Raw genomic sequence first — 19,820 nt, forward strand, 5'->3', positions numbered from 1 at the left:
TAAATGTAAGTTTTTAATTACATGATCAATATCTGGGCTAACTCAGCTGGTTTGTTTGAAGTGTGGCTGCGATGTGTAGCAAAAGTAATCCCTCTTAATGCAGCACTGCACATGCTCACATTCCTCATACCTGCTGCAGCACACTTACTAATTATCACTCAGCACAGGGCTGAATGTCAAATAAATACCTTTTTTTTTTTTCTAAAGTCCATCTGTGCGTTGTTTTGCTTCTGAACATGCTTCTTTGTTTATATGCATGCTTCTCCTCTCAGGGGCCCATATTACTGTCTGAATCCACCGCAAAGATTAGAGAACAAGAGCGCTGTTGCATCATTGCAGCGACCTGCAGGGTCTTGCCCATCCATCCTCGGCAGTAAAGACTCATCATCGCTAATAACAGGGTAGAGGCCGACCGTCGGGTGGTTTTGTGGGACTGATGTCATCCCTGTAGCAGATGAGTCAAAGAAACAAACATTACGTACAGGTCAGACAGCCAGATGGTAGATGGTGGTGGGCGCAGAGGTGATGATGGCTGCTTGGATAGTGAGATAGGGATGATTAACGTCATCAGCGATCGCATTTTATGCCATTTTTAAAGGTGTTTCACGGAGCAGTTTTGGCGTTATGAAATAGTTGCCGCACTCAATTAGGAATATTGCTTGGGCAGTTAGAGCAGATGTCTGCTCTCTCTTTTGAAAAACCACAAAATGGTAGCTGCTTGAAGGCAGATAATTAAAAGAGCTTATGAGATTATGTTTGTGGCAGGTAATAACTGCAGTAACTGAACGTCGCCAACAAACTGAAGTGACAAGGGAGAGTAGTTCCTGTTTTAAGTGTTTTAACTTCTTCAGAATTTTTCCGTTACACAGTGACAGCCGAAGAGCGAGAGAGGGGGATGACATGCAGCAAAGGGCACACGCTTGAAGAGTAAGAGATGAAAGTTGAAATGCTAGTCGAAACTGTCAACGATGAATGACGATTGAAATTCAAATGAAACGCCAACGGGAGAGATGCTCCGTTTTCTCTGGCGCGAGCCTCTTCAGCTGGCTTATTCCCATTCACGCCACCCCAGTATGCATTCACCAACCAGACAAGGTCAAATGATCATGAATAGAGGCTTTTTATTTTATCAGTACATTGCTTTATGAATCGCCTGCTGTCAGTTTGGCAGTCGTTTGATGAATTGCAGTTCTATCCCCCGAAGGCTGGCGCTGAGAATAACACCGTTAAAGTGTTGCGTGCAGGTAGCGCTCTTCCCGTCCACTCAGCCCCAGTGTGAATTGGCAGGTTTGTGATGTGTGTGTGTGTGTGTGTGTGTGTGTGCAGTTCACATGCTGAGCCAGATGAGCTCATCTCAGAGAGAAGGATCCAAACATGCCACCTCTAAAGTTTACACACCACAGTCAGTCAGTCAGTCAGTCAGTCAGTCAGTCAGTCGGGCTGCATTTTGACACACCTGCGTAGCCCTTGATGGTGAGGCTGGACAGATTTATGGGAGTTGACAAATGTTATGATGTGATAAGCCTGGTCTGTGTTTTTTTTTTTTTTTTTTTTTTTTTTTTTAATGATCCGACAACCTGGCTTAGATTTACAAGAAGTTTAGAAGAAGTTCTCAGCGCGGGAAGCGAGGGAATGGCATTCTCAGGCTTCTTCTGGTTGCTATTCTTGACGTTTGCTGCCGCTTTTGTCCAACTACATCTGGTGACAGCTTTTGCTCTGTTTGCTGCAGGAAAGATAAGATACCGCTCACTGCCCCCCCCCCCCCCCCCCCCCCCCCTTCACAGCGCTGGGCTCTGCGCCAGCCCCCCCCCGCTGCAGTGCCCTCGGTGGCACAATGATAAGCATGTCATCGTCACATTGATGCATAGGTGAGGTGCGTACGTGTTTTGCAACTGCTTTTGTCTAGTTCACTCGTGAGCGCGGCCGTACTCGGAAGTGGGTTTGTACGCGCCGTGAGTCACAGGGGGATGTGGCGTTATTCATGCTTTGGGACGCACACAACACTTTCGATGAGTGTGTTTTTAAAAAAAGAAGAGAATTTCGGGGCCGTCGATAAATCTGCCTGTTTTTCTTCCCCTTGCGCCTCTCGTCAGCGGTTCTTGGAAGTGTTAAGCATAATGATACCATTACTCACAAGTGGACATAGCGGGACTCTCTGTCTCTCTCATTACCGTTTATATGCTCTCTCTGTTTTTGTCTCCCTGACTTTGTTTCACTATTGCTCTCTCTTGTCCCTCCCACCTCCTCTCTCTCTCTCTCTTCTGCATGCTGTTCCTTTTATTTTGTCCCCGCTGAGAGATGACTGGAATTTCTCATCTGGCTGAGAGGGTCATTTTAACTTTCTCCTCTTCTCCCCTGCTCACTTTGTTTCCACTCCCGTCCACCCTGCGCCTTCCCTCCCCTCCTTTTCTGACGCTATGCACCGGTTTCTTTGGCATCCCGCTCGTGTGTGAGAGCCAAGGGAAGGCAGCACTCTCCTGGGACACTCCTAACTATCTCTGTCTCTGTCTCTCTCTCACACACTCACACACTCACACTCACACACACACACTCACACACACACACACACACACTCTCTTTTTGCTCTGCTCTGCGCCTGTGAGGCTCCTTCTGTAGCATGCGGGACACTTCGCTCCAATCTGTCGTAGGGACGGGGCCTAATTCGCTCGTCTTGGCTAATGAGCTTAGCCCGTGCTGAGCAGCTTTTGGCCCTGCAGGTTGTCGTAGTGGGCATGGGTTAGCGCGTAGTGGTTAGCAAGAGGAACCAGAGTGGAGGGGGGGGGGGTGAATCTCAGGAGGGGCATAGCTGCAGCCACAGCCTCACCACTCCTCTGTTTGCCTACCAGGACCACCTCTACTCGTACCGGCACTGCGGCTGGGACGTCTCTCTCCACTCCCTCCCCTCCCTTTCTCCTCTGCCTCTCTCTAACGCTACCTGACTCCCCCCTCCCTCTCTCTCTCTCTCTTGCTCCCTCTCTCTGTCTGTCCCGGAGCACTGACGAACTGCTTTTTTTTTTGTAGCTGCATCACCTCTTAAGCAGCTGCCCCTCTTTCTGCCCCCGTGTTTCCATCTCTTTCCCCTCTCTTCTGTCTCGCCCTCTGCCAAAATGTACCGGAACCCGTGGATCTCCAATTACCTGACTCATGTCAAGTTTTGCGGCCAAGGTAAGTGCAGCGACTTGGGGCTCTGCAGATCTGAGATTTGAAGGCTCACAGGCTCAGAGCTTGGGGGACAGGTTACTCTTGGTTGTGGAGCTGGGAATATCTGAGCTCTTAAAGTTGGCAGGCAACAAACTGCAGACTCCCTTCCTCCCTGCTCACTGTCCTGCTTTCTAGCCAGCTGTCCTCGCACTGCAGCTGTAGCCTCCAAGGACACTACGTAGCAGAGATAAGGGACTCTTAGCAGCGCAGGGAAGGAGCTATCAGGCTCCTCAGCTACTTGGTGTTGGATTTAAGAAAGTGCAGTTGCATGCATGGATGTATTCTTCACCACTGGGGCTGGATAACAAACCAAATGACCAACATTATGAATCTCTTATCGACCTAAATTTACTCTCATACTCTCCATAATTATGAAATGAATAAATTGTCTGAATTCCCAATAACTTGAGACCACCAATGATCTAACTAGAAGTTTAATCGGCCAGTCAGCCCAAAGTCTAAGGACCTGGTCACACCGGCATTTAAAATGGCAAAAATTTCACAGCAAAATCGGTTCATTTCAACGACACCAACGACAGTCGGTGGATTCCAGTAGTAAATGGTGAAGTAAATCTGTGCACTGTTTTTGAGTTTGTTGAGTTTAACTTAGAAAGCCGTCTTGACAGTGTTGACCCTCCTGCTCCACAAAAGAGGAACGTTCCTGGATTTCTAGCTAGCAGCTCGCCAGCGACTGTAGCACTGGAAGCCGTCATTACGTCAACGAAACTATTTCCTGAAGACTTTCAGATTATTTTCATTGTGCCGCTCAACACAGAAGCCCTGTCATACTATAATTAATCGGAATAATAAATACGCACAGGTAAAGTGACAACTTCTAGCCCTATTGTGCACAGCCTCTATATGTGGTGGGTGATTACGCACCGCTGACGGGCCACAGGTCCACGTCTGCTTCTCGGACTGCTTCCCTTTCCTTCTCTGTGCTACTTCCTGAGTGAGAACTCAGTGTTGAGATCTGGCTTCTCCGTGCTAAACCGACTGGGAATCCACAACAGGTGGCCCACGGTTTCAGGCTTTGAATGCAAACAAACAGGGGGGAACTGGATTTTGGGGGAAGGAAGGCGTGTTTGAGGGCTCAGATGTGTGAGACTGAGCTGCTTGTATACTCGGTGTTGTTAGTGTCAAAGAGATAATTGGCTTATTGTCACGTCTTTTTGTTAAGTCCACTGTTTGCAGCCGCGGCCTCACCTCATTTCTGATTCTCCATCTGTTTTGTTTTTTTTAATGCTTTGCTTCTTAAGCCTCCCTCAGTGAGGCTTTAGTTACAACTTGAGTCTCCCAGGCAGGCAGGGTGAAGGCAGAGTAGGTGGGCAACTGTTAGGAGGGGGGGGGGCACACGCACACACATTAGTGTGACGTAATGCAGGCGGTTAAAGAGTGACTCGTTTCCTTTTGGGCTCGCTGTAATCCCAGGAACCAAAGTTAATCCTGTGTCTCAACTCGGACACATGCTCAGCCCCTGATGCCTCTTTGGTTACCACACTGGGTGTTTTTGTGTGTTAAGACATGGAGCAAGTATTGCTGCTTGACTGACATCCACTGACATCCAGTCAATGGAATGGTCCCCCATTCATTTGTAATGCGTTTATAACTGTGAGGTTTGACCCGACCCTCAGGTTAAAGTCGGACTTGTCAGAGCGGAGCAATCCCAAAGACAGCTTTAGCTTCTGTGTGTGTGTGTGTGTGTGTGTGTGTGTGTGTGTGTGTCTTTAGCTTCAGACAGTGTTATACAGTCTCTGTGCCTCACACCTTTTGATACCTTCACATAAAAGGCTTTCCTCACTTCAGAGCCTGAATGACACTCCACTGAATCATGAAATCATGTTATCCTCATGTTTTATCAGCGTGAAGCCGCTTTTACAGCCTCATCAACACACACACACACACACAAACACATGGGGGGCACGGTGCTGAGGAATTCCTTTCGCATTCCCTCCCAGCTATAGCAACCATAGTGTTTCTGTAGATTACAGCCAGCATCAAAGGCTCTGCCACATCTGTGATCACTGTGGAGGTTTTATGCCTGTGTCTGGAATGACGAATGCATTGAGGCACTTGGGCTTCGCGAGTGGCGGGGGGGGGGGGGGGGGGGTCACCTGATGGCCCGCATGCCACCACATATAGGCTATATGAGGTGTAAAAGGAATACAGGTCTGTGTTGTGGAGAAACTATATGTTAGACTTGACAATAGCCTCAGACAGCCCCCCCCCCAAGGGACAGATGCTTTTGTTCTTTTCACACTACTATTAACCTTTACTGTTGCATCTGGTTTTGTTTTGCACTCTTACTTCTGGTATTTGTCAACTTGGGTGTTATTCCTATTTTTTTTTTTTTTTTTTTTTTACCTGTTGGTCATGGTAACATTTTGCTCATCACCTGCATTGTAGAGATCTGAGAAACACAGGCCTCCTAAAAAGAAAACCACCATGTCGACTGGGGCAAAGCGTGTGAGCCAAAGATCTTCAAATCAATCTGAATTGTCTTTGAGTCGGACCAGAAGTAAACAGAGAGAGTGAATCCCTGGAGAGCCCTGCAGCTCTTCATTTATCATATAGTGGCGTTCAATAAAAACTAAAATAAAAAATACGGCAGCTAAAGCAGCTGCCAGCGCTGACAAGGACGTGGACCCACTATGCAGTAGCCATGAGGACGCTGAACCTGTCGGGGTCTGCATTTATAAAAAAAAAAAAAAGAAAATCTGCATTCTGCTGGGAGCTAATGCAGCATGACCTTTTTTAGGGTGCTGATTCTACAAAATATGAAACACAAACTACAAACTAAGAAATGGGGCTCATGCCCAAAATCTTTCCCCTATTTCAAATTGCAAAAAACATTTCTTTCCATAAAACCTGTCATTTCCAACTTATTCTGAAATGAACGGTACATGGCATGCCCAGCCAAGACGTGAAGTGACTATACCGAAAGCCTGTAAATAAAGGGGGTATAAAATGTGCAAAGGGGGGGAAAGGTTTCAAAGGGTTAATGTGGAAATTACATGGTAATTTATGGGCTGAGTACGTTCTGTTAGCCCAGGGTTTATGAGGCTCACTGGAAACCAGTTTTCTAGTTGCAGATATGTGTAGGTGTTAGTGGGGAAAATGGGCCACGTATCTTCAACTCTTAGAGACAAAACTTCACTTCGATTTTCATCCGCTTTGAACGCACCGGAGCGGTTATGAGGAGATTGCTGCATAATATATTACTGGGTTAGTAAAGGATGCGTGCGCAGCAGGATTTATCGAACCATTGTCTCCTACTTTGAAATATCTACCAGAACCTGATCTTTGGATCACTGTCAAAAGAAAAAAACAGCCGGCACGGATAACCAGAAGTACCATTCAAGGCTCGCAAGGAATTAGCCGTGCTTTCACCAGCCGCTTTCCACCCAGCTGAAACAATACGCCACTATCCCCAAACACATCCAGGCACACCGCCCCCTCTAAATAAACTGTCCTTCCTCTCGAATCATGTTTTTGCTTAAGTAGACGGGCTTTAAAGCATCAACCCAAACATCTTTTAATAAGGACTAACAGATCTGGAATGAGGGGTTAGGGGTGGGCAGCCTCGGGGGAGAGGTTAGGGGTTTGGGTGGAGCAGTGGGGCGAGTCAGGGGGGGAGTGTGTGTGTGTGTGTGTGTGGGGGGGGGGGACGCTGGGTGCGTCACGCGGCCCTGAGGTGAACTTGGAGAGGATGGAAGTGGGACCACATGTTTGTTCCGAAATTGCACGGCTCTGGCCACGCTGAGGTCCGAGGGCAGCCAAAACCTCACGTTTGAGGTTTTGGAGTCAGCGACTGAAGCCGACACTCCTTAAAGGGATGCTCCACAGAACTCGCATTCCTCACTAGACTGTGTATGATGCTTAATGCCCACTAATGCCCCTTTTTTTTTTTGTTCTTGGTATGAGGCTGTATTCCTCTGCAGGCAGGTGTTTATGTCACGTTTGGCCCTTGTTTACTGACTTTGGCCGTTTTCCTAATAGACACCAGACTTTTTTAGGTTAGATTGTAAACTCTGCCGTGTTTAATTGAGTTTTATGACATAGCTTCATAATAGTGTGTTTGTAAGGTACGGGGAAATGGACTAACGTGGTTTCTCTGTCTCCTCATGCTGTCCCCCTCATCTGTATTCATGGGCGGGTACGAAAGTGCTGCCCAGCGACAATGATGTGCTCGGCTGCTCCTGGCATCGTCCCAGCTGCAGTGCACTGCAACCTTGACGTGTGATCAGACTTTACAGGCAGTGACACAGAGGCAGTCACTCCTCTGTCAAACCCTTTTTAAGCTATGACCTCATGCACGGCACATAGAGACTGACGCTTAAGACGGAGACAGTCACTGTCTCTGGACGTAAAGTGCAGTGATGATTTGTGCGTTGCTGTGGACGGGTGGAGGGGTGCAAGCCTTTTAACTACACAGATGACTTATTATTTGATGTGATTCAGTCAGGCAGGCAGATTATTGTTTTCCACATCATTTGTTTTCTCTGTGGAAGTCCACTTAATTAATGTGGTTCTGTGCCAAGGACCTGCAGACCTGCAGGTTCACCTTAAGATGCCTCGCTGCAATGTGTGTCTGTTCATTAAAAAGCAAAAACTGAAGCTTACACTCTTTTTTTTTTCTTTTTTTTCTTCTGTTCACAGGACTTGGGAGTGAGACCCCCATTAAATTAAGCAATCCCAGATTGCTACAGAAGAGAGCTTTGAGGTAAGATATGCTAAAGTTGGTGTGTTAACCAGTTTCAGGAGGTTTTTATTTTGATTGTGTTAGGTCATTTTGTTAAAGACCTGTTAAATAATAACCTGTATCCTTATAAGAGAGCATTTAAATATGAATGATGCCATGTATAACATTTTTGACATCCAATAAATCATCATCACATTAAAGCCCCTATGTGTAGCCTTTGAAAATGTCTGTCTTTGGTCACTGCTAGTGGTAGAACTGAAAAAAGAGACGTACCAGCTTCCTGTGGGCTTGTCAACAAAAAAAACGTATGCCATCCGAATGATTTTAAAGACGCCGCAATCGCATAAATATTCTACACTTGGGGCCTTTAATTTTAAGTACCACTAACAAAAATCATGAAGAAAGGTTGGACGCTTTTACTGCCTTCTTCAATGCACCGAGGGTCTTGAATCATGTGGGGAGGCGCCAGGATGCTATTTGGAGGTTCCACTCACTATGAATGGCAGCTTGTCATGCCTCCGACAATCTTGAATAGGCAGTGAGTGGAAGGTGTAAAAGACCGATGACAAAAATCCAACATATTTATCCTCTCCAGTAAATGTAATAGACATAATTATACCAAGGTATCACAATGAGGCTCATTTCCTAGACAGAGATTAAGCCCCATCCTAGACTGAAATGAGGATGTCCATTAAACACATCCTTGCTGAGGTACTCTGATTGTGGAAACAAACAGATACAGCAGGATATCAGATAACGCTTGGGAGCTTCAGACAGGGCCGGTGTCCAAACTCAGTGAGAAAGTAAAAGATAAGCTCACTTTGCTGCTTGGCTGTGTAAAACCGTACTCACTGCAGCGCTAGTAGGGTTGCTCAGCGTCATGTTGTTGGCCAGGTGTCAAATACACCACCAGGTCTACATGTCTCTATTTATAAAGTTTCCTTCACGGCTGCGAGGACGCCGGGCACTGTGACACCGAGTTGGCGCCAAACTGTGTGGGTGTGGCTCTGACTTGAAAACATTGCGCATGTTGGAATTAGATGCTGGGAGGTTTCAGTCGTGAAAACAGATGCTGCTGTGATAGAAAAGGATCTGCAATGTCTACGCACATCGGTGTGTTCACAACTCCGTGGTTTGCTGGAATGGACAAAAACCACAAAGTCTTGTTTTCCTATTAATTCCTGAGGGTTTCCTCACATCAGTAGTCTGCTGCCAGCTCTTTTGTAGCTGTATTGTAACTTTGTGGTTTTGATTCAAATCCATAAACGACTTCAGTATGTTAGTGAGAGAGAGAGATCTGCTGTGTATCCGTGTGAGGCAGAGGGTGTGGCGATGGTAAAACCGTCTCATAATTTCTAGATAAATATTTGGGGATTCAAGACTTCGATCAAATTTTACAGGTTTGACATCCAAATGTGTTGTTTAGATGACAAAATTGCTTGTTTTTGTAGCTTCAGCCACACCGACCGATTGACTGGATTCTAGAACATGATTCAGGCCGATCCTGCTTCCAGCTACATTTTTGTAATGATCTGGATGGCTTGTTTGATCAAATTCACATTCATTCAGTGGGCCCCCTTACAACTGCTTACACTGTCAGTCTATAAACAAATCCAGTTTCCCACAGCTCAGCCCCGTTTCAATAACAGTTGGTATTTTTCCTGCACCCCTCAGCTTCCAGAAAGAATTCTCCTTTAACGAAAAAGACGACCCAGCCAAAAGCACCAAGGATATAGATGTTAGTCTCTTGGCCAATCTCCCCAAAGGTGAGTAAGGGATTTTTTTTTATTTCTGCCTGCTTGCAAATGGCCCTCACAACGTCAACATTCCCAGGGTTTTTGAAAGTCATTGTTGCGCAACAGCAGCCTCTTTGCCAGGTGGATTCATGTCAAGATTTGTCTGAAACCAGTTTTTCTACAAGCACAGTCCCTGTATATTGTACAATATGAAACGCTGTACTTTCTATTGTCTTGACAGGCTCCGTTTACTCCAAAAAGTAGGTCCAATAAAGAGATACGGTCCTACAGAGGTTTGTGTGGCTGTCCCTCTGGATGGTGCATATAATGGTTTGATGAGCTGTTGGATGCCACTTTCGATTCGCTTTTTACAAGTTGTGATTTGGGCAATAAGAAAGAGAGTCCGTGGATGTGAAATTGTAAAGCAGAGCAATGGCTGAAAAGTAAAACTGGTCGTCAAGATCTGGGCAATAATGCCAGACGAACAAGCTGTTGCATCTTGTGTAGCTTCACTAATGGGTAGGCTTTCTTCCACTTCCAGTATTCCACTATTTTCTGTGACGTACACAAAAGTTTTGGATGTTGAAACATGTTTTGTTTTTTTAACTTTGCAGGAATAGTCCACATAATATGTTGTTGGGTTTCAATAGCTTCTTCTATTTTGGATCTGGCTCCCTTTTGGCGTAATACCCAGATTTGTTATGCTCTGACACTAACACCTCTCTTATCAAACCTTCGATCTCTCCTCGCCTCCTTGCTCGTTTTTATTAGCAAAGACTTCTCATTTTTAGCCAGGGCTGGCCAACACTTGCACTGGTTGAAATGACAAACATCACTGGATTAGATGCAGCTTATTACTGTCAATGCTGTGAGTGACCCGACCACAGGCCACCATAAAACTTTTTTGCTGCTTTCTGGTTAACACGCTCTCTGCAAATTGGTGTGTGTACTCTGTAAAAGATAGTTTGTGAGGGAAATCAAACATTACTTTGCAACAGCAACATACTGATGAGTCAGTTTGAGCCAATCACATCAGGTCAATTTTCCAGGCTAACTATGAATATGTCAAACCCACAATAATTTATCTTTCTGGCCACTTGGGCGCAGCAAAAACAAGCTGGAGACATGTCCAACGTGCTAGCACACTTTCGGCTATTTATGCATCCAGCTGTTATGGAGCAACATTATCATTCATTTGCGGCTGAAAACGCCGCTGAGAGCGGTGAGAGTGAATCAAAACGGTAACGTTGAGAGCTGGCAAACCCGACAATGACTAAAAAGACGCCATGCAGCGTTGTAGAGTTGAGGGGAACTGCATAATTCCCTGTGGGTTCATCACTACAAGCAACACCTTTCACGTGCATGCAGTCATGTGATCAGTTGTTCATATGAAAATATGGGCTATAGCCACTTTTAAGCTTTTCAAGTAAATAGTTGTGAATCAGGACCTCCAGTGTTTGTATCAAAGAGCTCAAGGAAACTACAGCTGTTCATTTCAATGTGTCGGATACATTTAATCAACATTGCATATTTTCTGCTGCTCATCTCATGTTCCCTCGGATTGTGAACATTAATCGGGCTAGCGCTCACAATTGTGGTGTTTCTGCCATCTCAGTCAACAAAAACTGGCTACAGATCAAAATTAATCAATACACTGTTGCTGGACCCCCAACCTTACAAGTAAGACACAAGACAGTCTTGATTAAGAACATTGCAACAAAGAAAAATCTGCCATCCAGATCTAACCTGTGAATGTCCATAACATAAGGAACAGTTTGGTTTAGCTTTAATAGATGATAGATAAAAGAAATTATGTTTTTTTTATTCTTTCTTTAGTCTCTGAATTGAGGAAACGATTTGAAGGCATTACCACAAGCGCAAGTGACTGGGAAATGAACAGGTGAGAAGGGGATGATACGTGTATATAAAAAGGCTGCAAGCGTTTTTGGTAATGATAACGTTGTGGAGGATAATAACATGTCTGAGGTTGACTACTTCCTTCCTTCCGGCCCGTGTGTAGAAAGGAGCGTATCGCACGACGGTTGGAGGGCATAGAAGGTGAGGTGCATCCGTCTCTCCTGCCTAGTTTGGTGGCCAACCGGCTTCTGGAGGAGGACACACCACGATACACCAGGGCCTCTGACACCTGTGAGCCCTGTGGTGGTGAGACAGACACAGTACCTACACAGTACACAGTACCTTTTTTGTGCTTTAATGGGAATGACTGACTTGTGTTCTCTCTCTCTGTACTCTAGTCACAGTCCAGCGGTATGGCATGGAGGGATTTGAAAGCCCAGAAATGCAGCTGACGGCTCCAGAGCGATCCTCCCGAGCTCGATGCAGACCTGAACCTCAGTCCTCCGTACACACAGAGCCTGTCTACAGTTCAGGCTCCACCACCGGTGCCCCAGAGATGGAGTCCAAGGCTGAACGCATCGCCCGCTACAAGGCAGAGCGGCGCCGGCAGCTGGCTGAGCGCTACGGCATCTCTTTGGACCAGGAGCCGGACCTGGACTGTCCCTCCCGCTACACTCGCGCCCGGAAGGAGTCTGAAGGCTCAGAGAGGCGAAACAGAGGGGAGTCGGTGGGGGACGAAGGGAGGGACATCACCCTGAGTTCCTCTGCCACTAGCCCAAGAGCAGGACGCACAGCACCACAGCATGGCCACCCGGACCCAGGTTACGAGATGGGTCGAACCAGGATTGACTCGTTCTCAGAAAGGGAGAGGCTGATGAACCTGGAGAATCAACGGCGAGCTGCTCCTCCTGAGCCACCATCCTCTTCCTCATACATGGATGTGACAGCTGCCAGGGTGCCCGCCAAGGACTATTCAGTCACAGGGATGCCACCCAGTTCACCTAAGCTGAGCAGGCAGCATTCCCTCTCCTCACCTAAACATGGGGTGTCTCCTGGGGACCTATTTATCGAGCAGCAGGCCCACAACATCCTCAGCAGACAGGGGTAAGTGGTCTTGATCACTGTTCCTTTTTGCCCTCATCTCTTTTGATTCCTATTCATTTCCAAAGTAGTCTCTCCCTTGTTTCACAAACTTTTAGAAATACAGTAGATATGAAGTCTTCTTGTGAAAATGGCCACAGCCCTGCTCATCATTAGCCTCCCCTGCTAGGGTCCAGATACCAGCTTTCTTTCAAATCCATATAAGTTTGAGCATGGTTTCCATGTGATCCAGAACACTGCTGTATCATTCTCTTTAATAGATGGACTCGCTGTGACAGCGTTATCCATCAAGCCAAATCTCCCGCCCTCAATCTCTGTCTCTGCCCCTTTTATCCACACATGTCCAAGGTCGTCCTGTTGGCAGGAGTGTAGTTTCATTCCAGGTCAGGCGACCTGAGCTTTTTCTGGAACAGTATTTGAGTGCAGACCAAGTTCCACTGAGACCTACAGCTGGGCTTGCAAAATACAAGGGGAGATTAATACAAAATGTGTGTGTGTGTGTTGTGTTTCTATTCTAGAGATTTCAGGTGCATCTGTTGGGAGTAGCAAATTGCTGTACTTTTTAAATTCCCAAAGGAACTCTTACTGGCCAAACTGTTAGCAAGAGCAATCAATGAGGCTTTTTGGATGAAGTAAACCTCTGGCTTTGTAGCTGATCCACATTCTTAAAGACAATTGCTCCTCTTTGAGAAGTTCAGCAATGCTGATCAGAGTGCCAAGTGCTTCCTTTAAAGAATAGTTCCAGTTTGAGTTTTAACTTTGATTGATTTTTGTAGTTTTGGACGATGGCCTCTATCAGTAATTACAACATTCTACTCCCCAAGTTATTATTTTCCAAATAATTACCACCTATCACAGTTTTCAGACCGATTTTGTGGTTTAACTTTAACATACTGTACCTTACAGTAGTCTCGCATAGCCAGACCTCCACACTTCGGAGAAAGGTCTGGCTCAACCTAAGCAAAATTGTAAAGTGCTTGGCATTTATATAGCACTTTTCTGTCAATTCACCGTTACCATATTGTAAACTAATTGACTCATAGCAAACCTGGGACAGGGTGGTGTTCCAGCTTATAGGAACACAGGTCAGTTTTTAGGTTCTGGGCAAAATGGATTGGAGGAACATGTCAGGGGTGTTTTGGCTCCAGTACTGATTGTACAGATAATATCAGAACGAGCAACTCTATATATCTCTCTCCTTCATTTCTGATGTAACAACCAGCAGGCCCAGCTCAGGTCTTGAACAGGCTTTGGCCATGTAGCCATCTCGCCTGTTCCTCAATGCCTTTCGTAGGTTTCAAAACTTGGCTGGTGTGTGTGTGTGTCTGTGGTGCAGAGGTGTTGTGTTACTGGGCGGCTCGGTGTGACTCCGCGGTCAGATCTGTGACCCACAGCTGGGCTTGATCAAGACCAGTGAGGCCTGACGGGAAAGAATCAAATAGGAGAGCTTCGCCTCTAACTCTTCTCAGGGTATCTGTGGACCCTTCAAAATTCTCTGACCAGTCTGACATGAATAACTACATTTTAAGAGTAGTAGTTAGTTATGAACAAAGACCATCCTTTTTTCAACCATGTAATGATCTTGAGTTTCAAAGTTTACCCATGACCTTTGAAACGGTCTGGATAGGACAGTTTAGAGGCAGAAAGGAAAAATAGACAAGTCATGTGGTGGGCATTGTAACCATTTGGCTACCAGGAAGCCCTGACCCACAGTGATTAGGACGTACCTCAGATCCATTCGGGTCCCCTCAGGTGTTAGACATATTTACACACAAACCGAGACCCCTGGCAGTAAAATGAGACTTTTCCCTCTAAGTCCTCTCTTTCTTTAGTCATGACTGAGGGACATTCTCCTTGATTTGGTTGAACTCAGCCCTGGGCTTAATGAAACTGATCAGGCTATTTGTCTTGGGCCAGCATGACTCATCTACCTTTTGGCTGTGGTGGAGTGAGATGGCATTGCCTCTGAATATCTGCTTCAGTAGATAAGACCAAGGTTAAACATGTCTGACTTTAGTGAGCCTTCTCTCTTAATGCAGTGACCCGCTGATAAAATGTTTTATTCCACATAATGTAGGTGCAGTCTGTGGTCACATCTTATGTGGTATAAGTCAAAGGACACATTCTGTTTTTGCAGTCATTGCTCTTCATTTAACAAACGTTAAATGGAGTGTGATGCCTCTCCCAAAACCACAATAACAATGACATGTCTCACGGGGACGTTGAACTTGTATTCTTAGCAGGATCCTGCTGGTGCCCAAGCCCATTCTCACTCTGTTCAAGCTCAATGTGAAGTCAGTGGTGTGTGTGCTCCAAGAAAAAAGGCTGAATACTGAATGTAGACTTTTACTCACCCCCCCACCCCACCCCCATCCCCACCCATTTGCACGTCTCCCATCCGGTTTCCGTTGGTACAGTGCAAGGGCGAAACTGAGCACTGATTGGTTCCTCCAGACTGATGCCGATGGCGACACCCATTCCCTCATCAACTGGCCCTCGAGGTACACCCTGGCTGGTTGTGTCTCACCCCAACATCACCTGCCATGTTGCCTTTCAGCTGGACTTACCAAAACCCACCAACCCTTATGAGCAGTACTTCTTAAACTGTAGGTCAAAACAGAACCCAGACTATACATTCTATCTTTTCTTATCTCATAGGGTCAAACCTCATTTACCCAGTTTGGGTCCTGGGCTGATATGACACATGTTTAAGAACCTCTGCTTTGAGAGTCAGCTGACATCACATCATGAGCATCCTCATTGCCACAAGCTCCTGTTCCCTGTGCTTCCGACCATGATTTCATTTCCCATGCTCATGTTGCTGTGTTCAATTTAATCCCCATGTGAAAACAAATGTTTGAAGGAGCATATTATATTAAACATACTAATAAAGGATAAACCATTGGGTGGTGATGTTGCAGTATTGCTCCTTTTCCAAGAGTAATACTGACCTTACATCACCTTCCATTTTCTTCTTTATTTCTTTGCCACTCTCTACTTATCTATCAATAATCAGGTGAGGTTGGTGCAATCTCGTATAGGGCCGGGTATCATTTCAAATTTTTTCAGTACCAGTGCTAATACAAAGAGAGTTTCAGTACAGATGCTAAAATGGACTTGTTTTTATTAGAGCTGAAACACATTGTTAGATTTGGCGTGAATTACACTTTCTGGGAATATTAGTTTCGCCGCTGTCCATCACAAACACCAATAAATGTGCTTAGAAATGATATGAGTAAAGATGTTTCTTATTATTTCAGATCATGTCTCATAATCAGCACGTTTCGAAGTTTTCCTCTGTATCAAAGTGATCCAATAGTTGTCTGTACATCCATGGGTACAGTGCAAACAGGAATTGCTAATAGCTATTTCGGCATAACTTTTCATGGTGCAAATTTGCCCACAGCTAACTCACTGAATCCATGGCAACATTATATTTCCTGCTTGCATCCCCCAAGGGAATTTGCCCTAAATAGAACAGGTAGTTAGTTCAACTTTTTAACATAGTTATGATTTAGGAAATATTTGATCCAACAAGACTAAATATCTGACCAAGCATTCGATGTCAACTTTCGATATTTGATGATTTTTGTAATCTAAGGACACATTGCGGTCATTTATGGAAACGTATTGCGTTCGGCACCCAGCCCTAATATCAAACATGGAAAAGGATCAGCTCCTGCTTTCCTGCTGAAAGGTCATCTAGATTAGAGTAGGAGTTGATTGCTGTGTTTGTTTATCAGACCAATAGTCATCTTTATGAGTTTAAGAAATATATGTCGTGTCTATTCATGCAGTACAAATGTTAACCAGCCCTTTCTTTCCCTGAAGAATCAGAGTTAGGGAGAGGCTTGCCAGAGAGGAGGGCAGCCAGAGGAGCCCAGAGCTGGTAAATGTTACAGAAAGCCCGGTGTACCGCAGACAATTTCAACACCAGACCCAGACCTCAACACGCTACCACGCAGACCCACCAGGCTCCCAGCAAGCTTACTCCCATCCCCACCATCACCCCCAGGCTCAGCGACCTGGGCCACCGATAGGGCAAGAAGTTGGCAGTTACCCCAGTTACCTGTCCATGGCCTCTGGTCCCACATCCAGAGCCGGGCAGCAGCAGCAGCAGCAGCAGCAGCAGCAACAGCCCCAAGAGGAAGATACTGAGGAGTCAGAGGACGTAAAGACAGAGGGCCTTCTGAGGAGTAGGAAAGCAGTGCTGCCCTCTGAGATCCGCCGCAGGGAGAGGAGTACTGAGGACCCACGGAGAGGAACAGGGGAAGAGGAGCTAGGGATGTCCAGGGCGATGAGTCTCAGCCAGGCTAGGGAGTCCGAGGCAGAGGAACCTGCAAGAGGAGGACACAGAAGCAGAGCCAGGTGGGACGAAACAGAACACACCTCGCTGCAAGCATCAGAGAGCAGGCCCAGAGAGCGGGAAAATGCCATTTATATCCACAAAGGGATGGCTGCCACCCACATCCAGCCCAGAGCGGCACATGCAGGCCCAGGAAGCTCCACCTCCAGCACAGCCCTGAGCCGCTCAGTGCCAGATGCTGGGGATCCACGAGGGCCCATTCAGAGGAACCAGCAGCACCAGGTCCACGACCCCCGAGATGTCAGGGAGGGTGAAGGTTTGAGTAACCGAGAGAGTCACAAGGACACCGGGGTGTCTGTGGCCCAGCTCAGACATTCATACATGGAGAGCACCACCACCCCTCCAACCAGCCGCAGGAATGAGCTGTAGGTGGCAACGTAAAATGCTACACCGCCGCTTCTGATTGGCTGGCTTCTCTAGGACTTGCTTGTTACCTAACATGAGCTGGCTACTGAATGACTAACAAGCAACTAAGGCTGGAGTGAAGTTAACATCAAAGCACAGTTCTTCTATTGCCGACTTTATTATCTGTGGAAATGGTATTCATGCGTTAATCCCCCAACACTAAGCTTCCTATGATGTTTGTATTTTGTTCGTTTTTGGCACTGTGACTTGTTTGGTCACTACCTGGGGCCAATGAACGCGTGCATGCCTTAATCGCTAATAAATCTGCATGGTCTTGCACGCATACTTGGTTTAAAAACCAGTGGTGTGACTGAGTATTTAAACCTACACCTCTGTTTTTAAACATTTTTGCTACCAGTCCCTCTCTACCTCTCCCTCACCACACTGTATTTTCTCTTTCCTTTGGGTACTCTGTCTGTTCGACCCTCTCCTTGGGTGGCCCCTCCAGTGAGGTTGAGGGGGACAGGGCACTCGCAGGCTACGAGGCCCCATGGAGAGGGGAGAGGGACAGGGGGCGCAGGCCCCGGCAGTATATCTGTCCCGGGGAGAGTAGAAAGACCTCAGAGAGGTTTAGGACGCAGCCCATCACTTCTGCTGAGCGCCAGGAGACTGATAGGTACTGCTCTGGACCCAACAATGCATGGCTGAGAGTGAAGAATGCTGGAAAATAGCCATATGATCATGCATGTCAAAGAAATCATAAAATAATGTTGATTTTGTCATATTTGATGCACAGAAATGTTGATTCCAATCAGGTTTTGGTGCACTATATTGATTAATCATCAAGTATATGCTGTTTAGTGTACAAATAAATAATTCCATAGTATGTAGTAAGTCCATAATCGGATTAATACCATGAGCTGGATCACACACACACACAGACATGTACACACTCATTTTCTCCTTGATTTTGCCCCTCACTCTAACAACATTAGCAAACATGGAAGGCCAAAGGTCCCTCTGATTGGGCCTTGGCAATGGTCACCACATGTGACCATATCAAGGAAGCATGAATTGGCCTTTGTTGGTAATCATTCCCTGAGACCATGGAACTGAACAGACTTCTGTAATGCCGCCTAATTCTCCAGCTTAGTCTGCTTTACTAGACTTTGTTTCCCTTTTCCGTTCCTTCTCCTAACACTCGCTGTCACATTTCCAGCATACCAGGAACGACTTTCTTTTCACTGCGTCTCCTCACCTCATCTGTGACTAGCTTTCTCTCTCCTGTCTCTAACCACTCGCCACCCTTTTGATATCACTGAATTATGCATTGTTGCATGGATGCTACTGTCTTTTACTAATTGCCTTTTTTGTTTTTGCACTTGTGAAGGTCCTGCGTGAGTTCAGATCTTGCTTCCACTGAAGGTAAGTAATTTCTTTTTCTTTTTGTCTTGGCGGAGATTTGAAGTTTGTTTTAGAGTAGAACCTGATTTTCAGAATATATCAGTAACAGTAAGTGGACATATGATACACGCATTTTGCCATAAATGGTTAGAATGCAAGTATTCTAGAAACACATGTACTGTATGTGTATACCAAGTAAACATAAAGCTCATGAACTACTTTAGCCTCTGTACACAAGCGTTGGTGAAGTAATTGATTAAGCCTGGCTAGCTTTAGTGGAATTATCGGCATGGCTGTAGTATGTGTTTGACCAATGAGATCGCTTGGCTGGGACTTCCAGTTGCACAGTGTTCAACGGCACATTTACAGCAGTAAAAGTGCTGCTGTTTTGTTAGTGGTTAATGAATCATATGGGGAATGTGTTTTTAGTTTCATGGTCATTTCGACTTATGAGTTAATGCTACCAAAAGCAAACATTCACGCTATATTAAGGTTCTTTAAAGGGTAAGAATGTCACCCTAAACTGACTGGAGGACTTGTAATTTGCAGATACCACCACAGTTCACTTAAGTAAATTAACCTCAGCCTTTTGTCTTTGGGATGGGCTGAGTTGATGAGATCATGGTAATGTAAAAAGCACCCAATTAGGCTTATGGTTCAGTTGAATTGCTTTCCATTTAAATGACGCCTGCTCTGAATCATACTTGCAGGGTTTCTGTGTGGGACGGGCACTGTTATCTGCCTTTCAGTCGTCAATACTTAACTACACTAAGCCATATCTAGTCTGCATACAGTCGCCAATGAAAGCAACATGATTTGACACGATTGTCTGGTGCTGGAGTAGAGCTGCAGCTGGCCACAAATGAATAAAATGTGACTTTCCAGTGGCTTTATATCGAAGCTTTATGAATAGACACAAAGTTGGCGGCCAAATGACTCAAATCTCCTCTTTAAGGTCTTGGTTTTTTTTTTTTACAGGAAAACCCAACATTTTGAAGTGGAGTTTATAGAATCGTTACTGGTGCTCACAGTAGCATAACAGCACAGCAGAACCAGCTCATCTGCTTCATATAAGGACGCATTCAGCCGGTGCCACTTTTTTATACTG

At 45.8% G+C, this 19,820-nt stretch overlaps 1 protein-coding gene across 1 annotated transcript in view; it reads left to right on the top strand.

Annotated features, from left to right (window-relative positions):
- Positions 1-3,100: 3,100 nt before the first annotated feature.
- The window catches only part of svila (supervillin a), a 45,639-nt gene continuing 28,919 nt past the window's right edge, over positions 3,101-19,820 (top strand). The window contains exons 1-10 of the mRNA XM_070928503.1: positions 3,101-3,165; positions 7,861-7,924; positions 9,578-9,669; positions 11,476-11,539; positions 11,660-11,802; positions 11,895-12,600; positions 15,015-15,098; positions 16,429-17,328; positions 17,817-17,984; positions 18,699-18,733. Of these exons, the coding sequence (XP_070784604.1) occupies positions 3,108-3,165; positions 7,861-7,924; positions 9,578-9,669; positions 11,476-11,539; positions 11,660-11,802; positions 11,895-12,600; positions 15,015-15,098; positions 16,429-17,328; positions 17,817-17,984; positions 18,699-18,733 (2,314 nt within the window). The 5' untranslated portion in view covers positions 3,101-3,107. The remainder of the gene's footprint in view (positions 3,166-7,860; positions 7,925-9,577; positions 9,670-11,475; positions 11,540-11,659; positions 11,803-11,894; positions 12,601-15,014; positions 15,099-16,428; positions 17,329-17,816; positions 17,985-18,698; positions 18,734-19,820) is intronic.

The sequence above is a fragment of the Enoplosus armatus genome, chromosome 21, assembly GCF_043641665.1.
Source record: "Enoplosus armatus isolate fEnoArm2 chromosome 21, fEnoArm2.hap1, whole genome shotgun sequence".
Classification (NCBI taxonomy): Eukaryota; Metazoa; Chordata; class Actinopteri; order Centrarchiformes; family Enoplosidae; genus Enoplosus; species Enoplosus armatus.